We start from the raw sequence: 16197 nt of genomic DNA, 5'->3' as shown, positions 1-16197 counted from the left end.
GCCTCTACCCCAGCTTTTCTCTTATGAATGCATATCACAGAACAAGTAAATCACAACATAACGGTCCCCATATTGGAGTTCTTTAAAAGTCCTGAGCAGTGCTTCCTTAAGACATTATTGCTGGCAACCTATACAATAAATGCTTATTAGAATAGTCCCATAACCACCTTGCAGGAACAGTGATAGAGCAGGAAGTAGGTTAAGAATAAATATGTTAATTGGTCCTCATCTTCCCAAATCTTTTCATTTCTCTGAGCTAAATGCAATGGTACAGTATCTCCGCATTTCCCAATTCAGAGACGAGGCTGCATGCAACAAAGCTGGATCAGAAACAGGAGGCCTGCCCTCCGGTTCATTCTTTGGTGAATATACAATAGTTAAACCTGGGGCATAAATGATAGCTTGAGTTCCTCACTGGAAATGGCTTGTGTTGCTTTCGGTGTCAATCAGGTTTGCAATGTCTGAGCGAGGCACTGAGTCAGTAGTACTGAGTTATCTGTTGGAAACTTGACTGATGACCGAAAGTCTCCTGTAGTCAAACAGAAAACTTGCAGTGGGTTGTGCATCTCTTACAAGTGGTAACAGGTCTGTATTTGTGCAGTAAGATGATGCTGTAAATCGAGAACACCTTTGCAATTCCTCCAGGTCGGAGAGAACCCCTGACCGGGATTTGCAGTGGTGAGAGTGAGTAACCGCAAAGATATTCCATTCCAAGTAACATCATTTCTTCCAAGTGGAAGCTGGCACAGGAAATACGTTTGAAAGGACTACAAACAATGGGGTTTCCTGGCTGCAGGCTCTGCCTGAGAGATCTTTTATAGTAACACCTCAGTTTCTGAAAACAGGTGAAGGGGGCAATGCTTTGCATAACTGGCTTTTCTGCACCGTTGATGCTAGGTGTTAATTGTGCTAAGTTTTTTGTTCTACACTTTAAGACTTTAATAACCAGAGTATATTGAATCCAACTCCATTATCCTGCAGGTCACCCACCAAGCTGTGCCCGTCCCCTCCTTCTGTCTTCCCCGCCTCTTCCAAGGCACTCTTCTGGCAAAGACCCGAATGTGGTGTTCTCACGGTAATGACTGCAGATTCCGTGGATGCTTCCTGTCTAAACCTCCTTTTCTAACACTTCTGAAAACCCATCCATGCCTCTTCTACTACTTCCCAGGTTTCATTGAAATTCATCTCCTTATTTCTACTGGAGAAACTCCTTAAATTCAGCATCTTCTTCTCACATCTTTCTCATTACAGTGACTTTTAGAATACACAGTTGCTTCACTTTCTTAACAATGTGATATAACTACCTTTCTGCAAACGTAAAAGCTGAAGGTCTTTTTCCTACTGAGTTGTTTTCAAGTATTTTGTTAAGTCATCTTAAAAAACAAAACAAAACAAAACTTCATTTTTGTAAAGCATCATTTTAAAAAAACTTTCAGAGTCTATAAACTTGCCCTCCATTTGCATTTCAATTTACCTCTTTACTTCAACTATCTTCCTACTCTGGTGTGTACATAAAAAACTATTTTTCCAATATGGAAACATCAGGCTTCTCTTGTCAAGAGGCCACATTGCTGTGTTCCATCCATAAAGGATTCTTGATGTTTTCACTTTCTTAATTACCTACTTTTCAATGATTCCTCCTTAATAGTTACTCTTTTGGTAGTCTTGTCTAGTTCCCAAAATTTATATATATACACACCCACACCCACATTAGGGTAAATAAACTACAATACTTTTTCCACCTTTTGGATATTATGAATAATGCTGTCATAAACATTTGTGTACAAATTTTTGTGTGGACGTATGTTTCCATTTCTCTTGGGTATATACCTAGGAGTGGAACTACTGGGTCATATGGTAACTAGATTTACCCTTTTAAGAACTGCCTAACTGTCTTCCAAAGTGGTTGCACCATTTTACATTTCCACCAGCAGTGCCTGGTGTCCAATTTCTCCACATCCTTACCAACATTTGTTATTATCTGATTTTTTTTTTGTTATAGCTATTTTAGTGGGTATAAAGTAGTGTCTCACTGTGGTTTTGGTTTGCATTTCCCTGAGAATATTTTTGTAATGAGGTTGATGTTGAAAACGAACAAACAAACAAACAAAAACCACTTCAGGATGACAGAATACATTTTCTCTCTTTGCTTCTCTTCATCAGTCAGAGGTAGGGTTATTTCAGCCTTTAAAGGACTGCTTTGTAAATTAATCTAAGTTCCCTACAATGACTGTGAGCACTTCATAAATGAGTCTTCTACATTTTAGCTGCCCTGCATTCAAGATCAGTTAAAGAGTTTAATCAGATTATTAAATCAAGTTATTAAATCAAACGAAGCACTCCCAAATCATCTTTTGAAGCTTTTAGTAAATGGCAATAAATGAAAGCTTATAAAAAAGGAAAACACTGAAATGTATGCTCACAAAAGCAAGCAAACTGGACAAATTAGCGTTTAAATGTTATACAAAATTTAGTTTTCAATTTTATAATTTCCTTCTGAAATTTCTTAACCTGAGAAAAGACTCTTTTGACAGAGCTCCTGTGTTTTATTCGACAAATTTATATCCTGCACCAAAATGAAAAGAAGTTGATTTGTGAGAAGCTCTACAAAGAATCATAAATAGATACAATTTAAGTTTTGTATCTTGTAACATTTTTGGCAAGGAAAGATGTGCTGAGTGGATGTAAAATAACAGTGCTGGGGAGGTATTTGGGCTAAACTATATTGCACCTGTCCTCTCTTTAGCAAACTTGCTTGGCATTTAGCAGCACCTAAACGGAAGATATTTCCACAGTTAAAATAGTTAATGCTACGTAGGAAATTATTAGGTCAACTAAAAAATTGGCATATGGTTGTTTGCTTGGATAAAAATATTGTATCAGTATTAAATTTCCTGAAGTTGAAAACTCTACTGTGTAAATGTAAGAGAATATTATTATTTAGAGGAAATGCTCGCTGAAATATTTGGGGGTGAAGGCCTTTATGCAAGTAACTTACTCTTGAATCATTCAGAAAAATATTATGTATATATATTATTTGTGTGTGTATGTGTGAATACATGTCGAGCTAGATGTATATGGAAGAGAAACAGCAAACAATAAAGCAAATAGAGTAAAAAAAAAATACTGTGATTTACAGTCAATTAAGGTATCAACAATTTCAAATTTACTAATCATAAAAAGAAATTTTGAATAAGATTGTAAATAAATTTATGAAAATAATAAAACCATATTGAAAAAACTTTATATTATGTATATATTTCCCCCCCAAATATCAGTGATTTGGTATATTAGAGACAGAGATGGGCTAAGGAGCAGATTCATGGCAGCACATGAATATATACCAAAAATAATCATTCTGTTAATGTTCCATTTTAACGTTCAAACGATAAATGTAAAGAAGTTTTCTTTTTATTTTGCTTTAATGAATACAGGTATTCATTTTTAATCTTTATTTTTATAAATAATTTTATTTTGAATATAATTTTACAATTGAATAATTTTATTCACAAATGTATATATTTATACTTTTGTTTATTTTAACACCCCCTTTAACTTCCAAAAGTGCCCTATAAATTATAGGATCATTCAACTTTTAGTCAATGATCTTAATTGATCAAGTGATCTTTCTTCTAAATTCCCACCCATTGGTCAACAAGGTAAGGGAGTTGATATTTGATTAAATATCTAATCTAATAAAAACTTAATCCAGTCTGACTAAATGGCCCCTTTAGGCACTGCTCATTCTCTCTGGGAAAATCTTTTTAGTGTCTCACATTGACTCCCCTCTCACTGCTTCTCTCCTTGAGGTTGTATCCAGGTAACCTATGTGACTTGGTAGGGAAAGGATGGGCCTCAGGCTCCTCTGGTCTCCAGGGGTATTTACCTGCAGATGGTCCCTTGTCACCTGGTTGTTGTGAACCCCAGAGGTCTCCAAAGCTCATGTCTACACAGTGATCTGGTGAAGCTTCACCTCACCTCCTTCAGTGGAGATGGAAGGATAGAGCAAGTCAGAGTAGGTCAAGACTTCACTAGAACTTCTAGGCTAGTTCATCTCTCTCTAAATCACAGTTCACTCGCATGCCTGTCTTGAGTGGAGGATATAATATAATATTCGCATGCTGTGTACCTAAACACACAGACACAGCGTTCAGTGTTCCTATATGCCCACATACCTGTCAATGTTAGAGTGCTGTAGTATAACCAGAGCTTGGTATGACCTGATTAATATTTTTAATGGACTATGCCAAAAAAAAACAAAACAAGAGAAATGAACTAAGATTAGCTGTAGACATTAGGTTTGGAAAAGAAAGATTGAGGCTTTGATCAAAACAGAAAGAAATTAGAAAGAATATTACCCAAAATAGTGAGTCTCTACAGACTGTGAGGCAAGTACCACACCACCAGAGAGAAGCCGAAACCTCCTCTGCAAAATGCAGGTGCTTAGGGACTTCCCTGGCGGCCCAGTGGTTGACTCCGCGCTCCTAATGCTGGTGGCATGGGTTCGATCCCTGGTCGGAAAACTAAGAGCCCGCGTGGCATGGCCAAAAAAGGAAAGAAAATTAGGGGACCCAACAAAATGCAGGTGCTTATTTGTCAGGAACGACTTGAGGACAGAAGGCGAGGACAGATGGCAAGGACATAGATTTTGTGACTTCTCAAAGGTCTTTCTAATGACGCAATAAATATTCTTAAGGAAAAAAATGGATTCTGGCAACAAGAAGAAAAGGTATACTTTTTGATATATAGGGGGAAAGGGCATATCTCTATGCCTAAGGACAAACACATTATTTAAAGTCTAATGGTATTTAATGTTACTTCATTTTTCACTAAAGCCAGTAACAACTGTGATTTTTCAGTCCCTCAGATCCCAAGTTCTATGTGTGTTTCTTACAATTTCCCCATTTTTCGACTACTGATAATATTTTGAACAGTATCTTAAATACACATTCTTCCATTTTTGTGATAGGCAGATATTTTTGTTAATATTATTTTTATGTGTTCTTTTTTAATCACCTAGTATTATATGAGTTTGCACATTTATTCATATTGGGCTATGTTGTATTTTCAGTTGATTTCATAGGTGGACTTGACGCACACTCCTACTACCAGGATCATGTTGAGTTAAAGCCTGTTCATCTGTAAGTAAAGGTGTGATGAGATGGAAAATATTAATCCTTCTAACTTGGCCAAAACTAACCAAACCTGAAATAATTTGGACCTACCACTACTAATCATTGGTTTAATTTTCCACTCATATTTGAAACACACCTTTCACATGTAACCCAACATTATCATTATTATTGTTCATTCCAAAAAGGATTAGAAGTCGGTACCATGGTTTACGTTTCTAAAAATGATAGTTTTATTTTATTTTTCTTATCAGTAGTTGATTGCCGAATTGAAGGGAAAAAAGGATGATTTAGTCTACAAAAGAGAAACTTAATATGTGTCTTGGGGGCAACATAGCAGAGGGAAAAGGGAAGAAAGACTAGGTTGGGATCCAGGCTCTATCTATGTGGTCCCAGGGGCCTCCCTTGAAGTCTCTGAGACTTAGTTCTGTCACCTGGACTATAGTTGCGTAGGTGGAGGAGGGAGGATGGATTCAATGGGATAAGGTATGTAGAGCATCTGTAAAGGTGCCCATGACTGTGCCTAGTACTCAAGTATTTGACTAACCGGAAGGAAGTCAACAACTATAACAAAGACACCTCAAACTGGACAGATTTCAGTTGAGTATAAGGAAGGAATCATGGTCCCTTGATTGAAAAAATACTAGAAAACAAGAAAATAGATATCATGACTCCATTCCTAGAAAACTCTAAGTAGCAAATAGACAAATGTATAAAATAATAGATACCATGTGCACTTTGCGTATATTATCTCACTTCATCCTCATGAAACTACTGTAATGTACTAATTAGTAGTCCATTCTATACATAAGGAACCTGAGGTTCATAGATGATAGACAACCTTCCCAAAGTCTCTCAAGTAGTCAGTGATGGAGCTGGGGTCTTTCCCTCAACATGACATTGTGGACTTGCTCGGATGATCTTCCGATTCTTTCGGCCCAGTGCTCTGTAATTTCATGGAGACAGAGGAAATTTGTACAACAGTCACTGGTGTAAGAAACACGTATGAAAGTCTTCATCAGCTGCCTCTTTGCCACAGTGGTTCCTGCCCAAATCTGCAATCCCTTCCCCAGGTTCTTTGGGGACGGAAGCCCTGAGAAACCTGCACTGGCTCCTCCACCTCCCCATGTGGAATTAATTTGATTCCAGCAGAATGAGCTAAAGGAAACATAGTTCACAGGCTACACAGATCAGCACTGTGCCTGTCACATGATCGATGTTTAAATATATGTTGGTTTCTTAAAGCCAACCTAATCTGGAAAAACATCCACCCTGTGTAACATTCCAGGACCAAGAAGCCACCACCTCATTACTCCTGCTGCTGCGTGCTCATCAATGATCGACTCCAGAAGTGGATATCTGTGCATGTGGGGAATTTGGCAGGGATTGTGACAGTAACAAAGGTGATCAGAGCAACTGGAAGTGAGAAAAGAACTGAAACAATGCCTAGCGGAGACTTAGAGAGTCTTCTATATGTTTGTTATGTGAAAAGAGGATGATGAATGATGTCTTTCATCTCCACTGTGAAAAACATAACTCAGCAGAGAAATTGCAATATGAAACATGTTGGTCAGAGGTCAGAAAGATCTTACTATGAGGGGAGGTTATTAAAAAATGGCAATTGATTACTGATGGTAATGGAATCTTCTTCCTTGAATGACACTCGTGTATCCATGTGCCTGAAAAGGGTGTCCTGTGGCATGGCCCAGAGGCAAGTGACTTCTGTCTCTGTTTCCTAAAGTCCCTTCAATCTCTGTGAATCCAGAACACAAGAAACGTCCTGGTAAGTTTACCTAAAAGGCTTTGATCGACTCCACTCCCTCCTCAAAGGGCTTTCTTTTTTTTTTGAAGTATAGTTGATTTACAAGGTTGTATCAATCTCTGCTGTACGGCAAAGTGACTCAGTTATACACATATATGCATTCTTTTTTAATATTCTTTTCCATTGTGGTTTATCACAGGATATTGAATACAGTTCCCTGCGCTATACAGTAGGGCCTTGTTGTTTATCCATTCTAAATGTAATAGTTTGCATCTACCAACCCCCAACTCCCAGTCCATCCCTCCCCCACCCCCCTCCCCCTTGGCAACCACAAGTCTGTTCTCTATGTCTATGAGTCTGTTTCTGTTTTGTAGACAGGTTCATTTGTGTCGTATTTTAGATTCCACATATAAGTGATATCATATGGTATTTATCTTTCTCTTTCTGACTTACTTCACTTAGTATGATCATCTCTAGTTGCACCAAAGGGCTTTCTCAATTACCCTGTTCACTGCTGACCTCCCACACCTTTTCAGCTGTGGCATCAACTACAGGCTGCAGAAAGCAAGAGAACAAGTTTCTGCTTTGATAGACGATGCATATCATTATGTCAGATGAATATGGAACGCCTTTCAACCACGGAGGGAGCAGGAATCGGCAAGGTCAAACTAAACCCAAATTAAAATCATTGTGCATGAAACAATTTAAGAGGTCAGTGGGTGCTCCCCTCAGGTATGCAAATATGGCAGAGTTTATCCAGTCGGCATCAACCAGCCTGCTTGATTTCTTTTAATAAAGCGTTTGTATTGGATTCCATCGTAACCAGCTCAGGGATGCCACAACCATTGTACCAGCAAGACTGGAGGAAAAGCCAACCTTCTGAACTAAATCGTTAGAGGGGGCATGGACCCCGGCTTTTAACCTTCATGAAGGCTCTAATTTCCATGGAGTACAAAGCCAGGTTTATGAAGAAGCCACTTTATGAAGGGGATCGGGAGAATCTTTATCATATTCCCGGGAACATGGATATAGATGGGTAACTTTCAACTCCAGGTGGGTGGTTACATTCACTGCATACTTGTACAGGGAGCCCTCATTCTTGTGTTTGGTTGTGTCATTGCTCGCAGTCATAAAGTGCACTTTTCCAGGGCCCACAGTCCAACTGGGTGTGAATATGTGCACTGGGGTGATGTGACGTGAGGCAGTTCACACGTGGATTTGGTCTTTCATGCTTTGTCTCTCTTTAAAGTACCAGCATCAACAAATGAACTTATTTACAAAACAGAAACAGACTCAGACACAGAAAACAAACTTATGGTTACCAAAGGGGAAAGGGTGGGGAGGGGTAAATTAGAAGTTTGAGATTAACAGATACACACTACTATATATAAAACAGATAAGCAATAAGGACCTACTGTATAACACAGGGAACCATATTCAATATCTTGTAATAACGTATAATGGAAGAGAATCTGAAAAGGGATATATACATATGTGTGTGTGCACGCGTGTGTGTATATCTGAATCACTTAGCTGTATGCCTAAAACTAACACAACATTGTATATCAACTATATTTAAATTAAAAATAAAAAAGTAATGGCACCAAGCTATCAGACCCACTGGTTACATAAATTGGTTTACTTCCATTTACAACTGTTTATTGATCACTCACAACATGTGTACCAGGCCCTGGGCTGGAGATACAAAGATGGGTAATACTTGAGCTTGACCTCCAGCCGCGAATGATCTAGTAGAGGAGACCTACATAGAAATAAGTAGATACAAAACAACATCCCCAAGGCAATTTTTTGCAGAAGAGGGAACGTTTACTTCTCACTTGGGGAGAGAAGGCACCACTGGGAGATGGTGCCTGAGCTGACGTTGGAAAGATGATGAAGAGTTTATCAAAAGCAGAAGAAGAAAACGAATGTCCCCCACATGGAGGCTCATTTTTTTGGCCACTCTGCAGAGGATAAAGTTGAAAGTTGTGCATATCCAATCTGGCCTTCACCCCAGTTCTCACATAAAGTCAGCAAACCTACAAGGAAACAGATGTTTAAGCCGAGAAGGAAGCTTGGCTCCTGGTGGGGATGCTCTGAGATCCTCAAGAGCCATCGCTGCACCATCTAAACAATGGCATCCTTTATGCCTACGGCCATGGAGATGCTTCCAGTGATTGTCGGCTGGGTCTGGCTTGGGGATACGTGACACACGGGTCAAGGGGAGCCTGTTCTGGCGACCACTGTCTGGCCATGGCGGCGAATGAGGGAGCTCTAACTCTCAACATAAGTACGTCCTGTTTCTCTGCCAGGGTCTCCTCCGTTGCTGCTCCTACACCACCTTTCACAATGGGGAAAGGGCCAGGGCAAGGGTTGCTCACCTGGTCATCAGTGGCTTTGAAGAGGACACCTCCGCAGCAGCTCATGGTGGAAGCAGCAGCTACCCCAAAGGGAGAGGACCGACAGAAGCAGATTCACCTCTCAGGAAGAAGCATAGCTTGGCAGAAATCCACGCTGCTCTGAAAGAGATACAGATATTCAGGGAATGATGTCAGAGCGAGCAACTGAATTACTTTAAGTTTTGTCAAAATCATCATAATCGTTAGCAACTGGGTGGTGGGACAATTAAGCTCCAGGTAGCAGTAACTCTTCGCATAAAAATAATTAGACCAAGGCAGTTTATCAAAGAAAGACAGCAGTGGAATCTCAGAACTGAGTTTCACAAGAGAAGTAGAGAGATCTGATGATGTGAGAAATTTCCATGAGGAAGACACCCTGTGACTGCAGTTAAGAAAGACGTGATGAAAAAAGCTTCTCCTGTTACTTTTAGCCAATCTTTTTCTAAGGTTTCCAAATGAGAACTTGACATTTCTCTGGTATCTTGACTTGTCTGATTGCCTTTGCGGGAGGCTAATTTTTCTTCACAAAAATTGTTACATGCTCTGTGGTCACCGCTGATGGAGTGTCTGCTATTGCAACCAAGTACCGGAACACAGACGCAGCTGCCCCCCATTTCAGGCTGGCACTGCCGTCAGCTGCACTGTACCTCCAGCCCTCACGGTCCAGACTCAGAGGGCATCCGCCTCTGACGATCGGGCTGCTGGACGGAACCAGAGATGGTCACATCCATCTCCGCTCTTTCCTGAGAACGGGTGTTTTGTATCAGTATCCTTACAAGTTGGTGCCAGGCCATTCTGCATGTACAAAGTCTACATTAAAAACCAGCCAGGAGGACAAATCAGAGGGATGTGTGTGGGTGTGTGTGGGAGATGGGAAGGTGAGAATGATGTGCTTTCAAACCCTGATTTAACAACCGATAAACACCAACGGGGAACCATCATTTACCCCATCCCTCCTCCATTTCTTGACCAGCCGCCTGAAGACTAATAAAATGATAGCTCTCTGGCTATACCCTGTTTTCATTGGTCCTTGATTGGCTTTCACACCTTCCTATTCGTCTATCTATGTGTCTGTCCCTGTGGCACGCAGAGCCAGGTGTCTGTGACCTGCTCATAGGATGGCGGCTCACATTTCCCATTACTGAGTGTGCAGTTCTGTTGCCTGAGGGCAACCGTCAGTCCCTGGAAAGATGGGCGCTTACGGAGGCATTAACTCTCCGGGACGCCTCATGCATGCAGAGCGCCGCAACTGTCCAGCCCTCGGCGCCCTCTTAGTGGTCCCAAAGGAGAGGCAGCCTCCTTGCCTGCCTTACTTAGCTCGAAGGGGGCGGCACTTAGGGCTCACCGCTCTCCCTGGCTTTGGGGAGCCTTCCCTTTGTCACTGGCATTCATGACTTTTTGATCCATCCTAGGAAATGATTATACTATTTTAGGGACAACGTAAGAACACACCTAATGTGTAGCTATTTGACCAAGTAGCAGCGAGATGGCTGTGTTTATACGGTTCCCGCAGTTCTGACTCATCCCTACACTGGCCAGTTCATGCACCACTGTCCTTGCTAGGAGGGAACGAGGCCACCAACCGTGCAGCCGGCCACACGCAAGAGGGCCTCCACGACTGATGGTCAGTCATCCTCACTGGGGACACAAAGACCCTCTCGTTTGACACATGACCTCACGCACTACCCCCAGAGCCTCGAGGAGCCCGGTCCTCATGCTGCCTTGTGAAGCACATAGAGCCTTTTCCAAAATGAGAAAGCTCATATCTGAACGGTGCCCCTCCAGGGAAGCTGTCCATTCCTGTCTTTCCCAGAATCTCAGGATTCTTCTCAGTACTTGTCATTGATGTCAATGAGAAGAAAATAGACTTCTGTAGCGGTGTGGAGATACGGAGCATCTCCCCCTGAAAAAAACTCATCAGCATAAGTAAAAGTAACTTCATTCGCCCCTGTTCCCAAGAGAAAGTATACACTGATTTTAAAATTAAAGGTAATAAAGATAAACCAAATTTTATATTTAATATATATTTTTCATTTTATAGTTACATCAAAATTATGTATAATCGTCATGTTATGACAGGTTCTGGGAAGAAACAAGACATAATAAAGAATGTACAAAACACAGAGTCAAGCACACATACACACACACACCAGAAGTGACAGAGAGACTTAAAAAAGCAATAGAAAAAGAGACAAGTATGGGTCTATCAGGAGACACACTTTGAAATAACAATACTATCTTATCATTTGATTTCATTCTGCCTCGAGGGTAGGTACCCTCAGGTAACTGCCAACATATCTACAAACATCTGCCAAAAAAAATGATCTTAAGGATCCCAAAACTCAAACTCTTCTACCCAGACTAATTGATCCATCATTAGAAGAGTGATAACTAGACATTCTATGTCTCCAGAGGTGATGCAATAAGACACAGCGCCATCCATGAAATATCTTGGGCTGACTGATCTTGGACTGAAAGTGTAGAAAATACAAGAGTAACAAAATCTCACCACAAGGAAGCAATCAGCCACTCTAGAATGTGGGAAATAGTACAGGGCAAATGAAAAAAAAGGGGGAGGGGGAAGTCTTAAAATTTAAGAGAGATTTAAGAGACATACTAGTCAAATACAGTGTGTTTACCTTGTTTGGATTCTGGTTTCAACAAACCAACTGTAATGAGATGCTTTTAGGCAATTGGGGAAATGCAAATATGGACTGGATAGTAAATGATATTAAGGAATTGTTGCCTATTTTGATAGATAGGCTAATAAATAGGTTTTAACAAAAGAAGAAAACATTTTTATCAGTTGAGCAGAGTTTCTGAACCTCAGCACTGTTAACTCTGGACCCGGATCATTCTTTGTAGTAGGGGCTGTCCTGTGCATTTTGGGATATTTAGCAACATCCTTGGCCTCTGCCCACTAGACACCAGTAGCGGGCGTGCGCACACACACACACACACACACACACACACGGCCAGACTGTGGCAAACAACTGGTAAATGTCCCTGGCTAGGAAGCATCACCGAGTTAGGGAATCATCACTGAGATGTGCCGATGAGCGACACACAAGACGTGACGTCTAGGATTTGCTTTTAATACTCTAGCCAAAAAATAAATAATAAAGTTGTGGGGACTACATGAAACTTAATTAGATAATTTTTATTTTAGTTGAAGCTGGATGGTGAGAACATAGGGATTCATAATACCATTCTCTTTACTTCTGTGTATGTTTGACTTTTAAAAATCCATCTGTTAGTAAAACCTAGGGCAGAGTGGTCAATAGGCTTTCCTTTCAATGCCTCCTCTCACAGTTGCTTCATTGACTTAGAAAACTCCTTGCAGACGTATTTCCCAATGCCTGAAGTGACACGCCAGCATTCCCACCTGGCATCACAGGACCAGGCTCAGCCTACTTCGCAGCTTTTCCAATCCATGTTGCTAAAGCCCCAAAGCAGAAAATAGTAGCTATAAGTAGAGGTGACATGAAAGATAAATGTAGTGGGTACCTAGACGTTCCCCCGACGCCCACCAATACTATCACTAACAAAGAAAGAAAACGCCTTCCCCTGCTGCCTTATCCCATTCTAGAAGAGTCACCTGTTGGACGGATGAATAAACTTCTACAACTTGAATCTTCCTTCAGACTAAAAGGTTACATAAAACTATAAAAATCCCACCATTATAATCTCATCCCTTTATCTTTCCATTTAAATCCTTGTTCAACTCAGTGGGGTCAAAGGGCTAGACATTTGGGTGACGTCTTTCAGAATGTAGAGAAATAGGAGAGCAGAGAAAGCGTGATAAGTGATAAGGAGAGAACTGCAGGGCTCCCGCCACTGAGGGGTGAGGAGGGAACAGAATTTACAGGGAGAAGAGTGGCTTCCAAAAAGTGAAACTGGGAAGTTGAACATTTTTTTCAGCTATTTCAAATTATGATGAAAAAGTCCATTCCAAGCCATAGAGTCATTGAACTGAGTTAATGGAAGAGAATTGCTGGATGGGGATATAAAATAAGTATGAAACACCGTCTCCACTGGCACCCTGCTTATAATTTAGTTGGCAGGAAAATACTTCCATACCTGAGTGAAACAATCAATGCACAATTAGTTGTGAAGCTGACAGCCATTCGCTACACATGGGGTCCAGCTGATAGCATAAGAGTTGCCATTAGCAGGATGAGAAAACAACATGGCTGAGGCAGAAGTGGAATCTTCATGGAGAAGAGATTTCAACTGAACCTCAGAGATGAATAGGTTTGGATCAGCTAAGACTTTTCACAAGAGAGAAACAAAAGTATCCAACAAGTATTTATTAGGTGCCAACTGTATAGCAGACACTGTGTTGAGGTTGATACTGTACGAAAATGCTAGAGCCAAAGCCCTCACCTTCCAAAGGCTTACCACTTGGTATGGCATCAGGAAGATGTACAGAGTCTATGTCAAATGTGTGTAGACAAGAATGATTGGAGATGAGAGTGTGTATTCCAGAGAAACAGAACCAATAGGGTGTGTGTATGGAGAGAGAGAGATTTTAAGAAATCTGCTCACATGATCATGGGGCAGGCAAGTCCAAATCTGCAGGGTAGGCAGGCAGACTAGAGACCCAGGAAGAGTTGACATTGCATCTTGAGTCCAAAGGCAGTCTGGAGGCAGAATTCCTTCTTCCTCCGGGGACCTCAGTCTTTTCTCTTAATGCCTTCCAACTGATTGAACATGACCCACCCACATTATGGAGGGAGTCTACTTTACTCAGTCTATTGATTTAAATGTTAATCTCTTCTAAAAAAAAAAAAAAGTTACCGTCACAGTGACTTTTAGACTGGTGTTTGACCAAATATCTGGGTACTATGGCCTAGCCAAATTGACACATAAAATTAACCATCACAGGGTGGGATGTATGTAAGGGCCACAGGTGGTATGAAAGCCAGGCCTGGATGGTTCTTAAGCAGTCAACCAACAGAAGGCTATAGGAAGGTTAGGCTAGGGGGTGTAGCTAGCAATTTGGAGACATAATACTACTCTGTCATCTTTACCCCAAGGCCACCAAAGGCAATACCTTTACATCACTCCCCATTTGCTATGTGGCTGGCATGTCTTTCCCAGGAAACTACAAGTCCTCCCCTCTGACGTTTACACCTGCTTGCCCCGCCCTGATCTGAAAAGCAGGGAGCCCAGGTGTTTTGCTTGCTTATTGCTACAGCCACGGACACAGACAGCACAAGGCACATTTTGCCTTTTGAAAAGCCTGGATGAATAAAAAGGAAATTTAGTTTTCAATTTTGAAGTCTTTTAAAGCACTTCATCCTTTCTGTTTCAGGTCGAAATAAGTAATGACGCTGACTCTGAAAATGCCGCTGCTGAACTTGACTTAGGAAGCAAAGCACCAATGACAGCACCTCTCTGCATTGACACGTCTCACTTTCTTCCAGACGATGGACTGCACCTCCCCGCTTTCCCACGAATCACAGAGTTGTCCAGGCACAACCTATGTGTTATTAGCATTGTTCGCTAGATGAGTTGTAGGTGCTTGGGTGGGTATTTTTTTAGTCATTTCCTTCTTATATGAATACTTGTAAATTGTACCCCAAAATCGGTTTTTAATCTTTTAACAATATTTAATGTGAGGCATGCAAAATGAAAAACATTCTGTGAAAACCTTCCACAGTCAATTCTAAGAGAAATGTGGGTTTGTGTAGTTGAGATGTCAAGTCCCCATTGCTGACTGTGGTGGTCTCAGGCCTGACGGGGGTTCTCATAGTGGACGTTACCCAGGGTTCCTCGGCAGGAAGTTAGATGCGGTGACAGCTGATAAATGGGTACAGATAGTGGATGGGGCTTTCAGACTGAGTACAGATCATTTTTTCAACACCACAAGACAAAATAGAGAGTCCTCCTTTGTTCTCAACTTTCCAAAACCCAGAATCATATTATGGCAATCTAAATGTTCAGATGCATGCATGATATCTTGTTCTTCCTATGTTCTGAAAAAATATATATCATGGGTGTATGAAAGAGTGAAATGACCAGTAGAACACCTTTCCCATTTGGAGGGAATCTGGTATCTCTGAGATTCAGATTTTCTACCCTTTATCCCAGTCCTGACACTGGCGTCAGACCTAAATATACAGCTTATAGGTTTATGGGACAGAAATCACAACCATAAATCTGTGATCGGGAATGTTGCTCGTAAGATATTCCAAAAAGTATTAAAATGGTGTAGAATTCTCTATAATACTTCTAAAGAAGATGTTTATATTTGTTCTGAATCAACTTTTCTTTCTCCTACTCCATCCCAAGAACCAAGAAAGTAATATGGGAAACATAATATTCCATGGGAAAAGGACTGTTGAAAACATATCACAGTTTTTTCCTTCATATCTTTCAATTATTATTTCCCATATCAAAGTAAGCTTTGCTCACTTTGTGTAACAACCAAGATGAGGCCTCCTATAGGGCCCGAAATTGTGTATACATGCAGTATTTAATCCAGAAGTTAACTTGGCCCATACATCTCTAAGTCAGTCTACAAACCATCTTAAATTGTGTCCAATTTTTTGTATGTGTGTAGAGGTTTTTTTTTTTTTTCCTTCTTCTTTGAAGCCCATATATTTTATGAGATTCTTTTAAGAATCAGAATTTATGCAGTAAAGTCTGCCCTGGTCCCTCCCAGTTCATGACAGACACCGTGGGCTTTCTGGAGGCCTGTTTTACTCACAGCCTCTGCACTGTGCCCTGTCAGTCGGCTGACACTCACTGAATCCCATCACTTTTCATTCCACTGAATAAACCCAAATTCAAAATGAAGAGGAGGTAGCAGGGACTGGGAAGAAGGGCCAGTCCAAGCCGGCTTGTACAGTTGGGGGCTGGAGCCTAGGGGATTTGGTGATTTGTCCAGAGTCCTGCT

At 40.9% G+C, this 16197-nt stretch overlaps 1 protein-coding gene and 1 long non-coding RNA gene across 4 annotated transcripts in view; one reads left to right on the top strand and one right to left on the bottom strand.

Annotated features, from left to right (window-relative positions):
• NKAIN3 (sodium/potassium transporting ATPase interacting 3) overlaps nucleotides 1-15525 on the top strand; it is a 510304-nt gene extending 494779 nt beyond the window's left edge. For 2 of the 3 annotated variants that reach the window (XM_082364731.1, XM_082364732.1), the window contains exons 6-7: nucleotides 5072-5141; nucleotides 14611-15525. In XM_082364731.1, coding sequence (XP_082220857.1) covers nucleotides 5072-5141; nucleotides 14611-14620 — 80 coding nt within the window. In that variant the 3' untranslated portion in view covers nucleotides 14621-15525. The remainder of the gene's footprint in view (nucleotides 1-5071; nucleotides 5142-14610) is intronic. The other variant, XM_082364733.1, reaches the window with a different exon arrangement.
• The window catches only part of LOC309615304, a 167997-nt gene that overhangs the window by 18984 nt on the left and 132816 nt on the right, over nucleotides 1-16197 (bottom strand). The window lies entirely within an intron of this gene.

The sequence above is a fragment of the Balaenoptera borealis genome, assembly GCF_965194805.1.
Source record: "Balaenoptera borealis genome assembly, chromosome: 17".
In the NCBI taxonomy this organism is placed as follows: Eukaryota; Metazoa; Chordata; class Mammalia; order Artiodactyla; family Balaenopteridae; genus Balaenoptera; species Balaenoptera borealis.
Note: the sequence above shows the minus strand (reverse complement) of the source record. Positions and strands in the feature narration are given on the sequence as shown.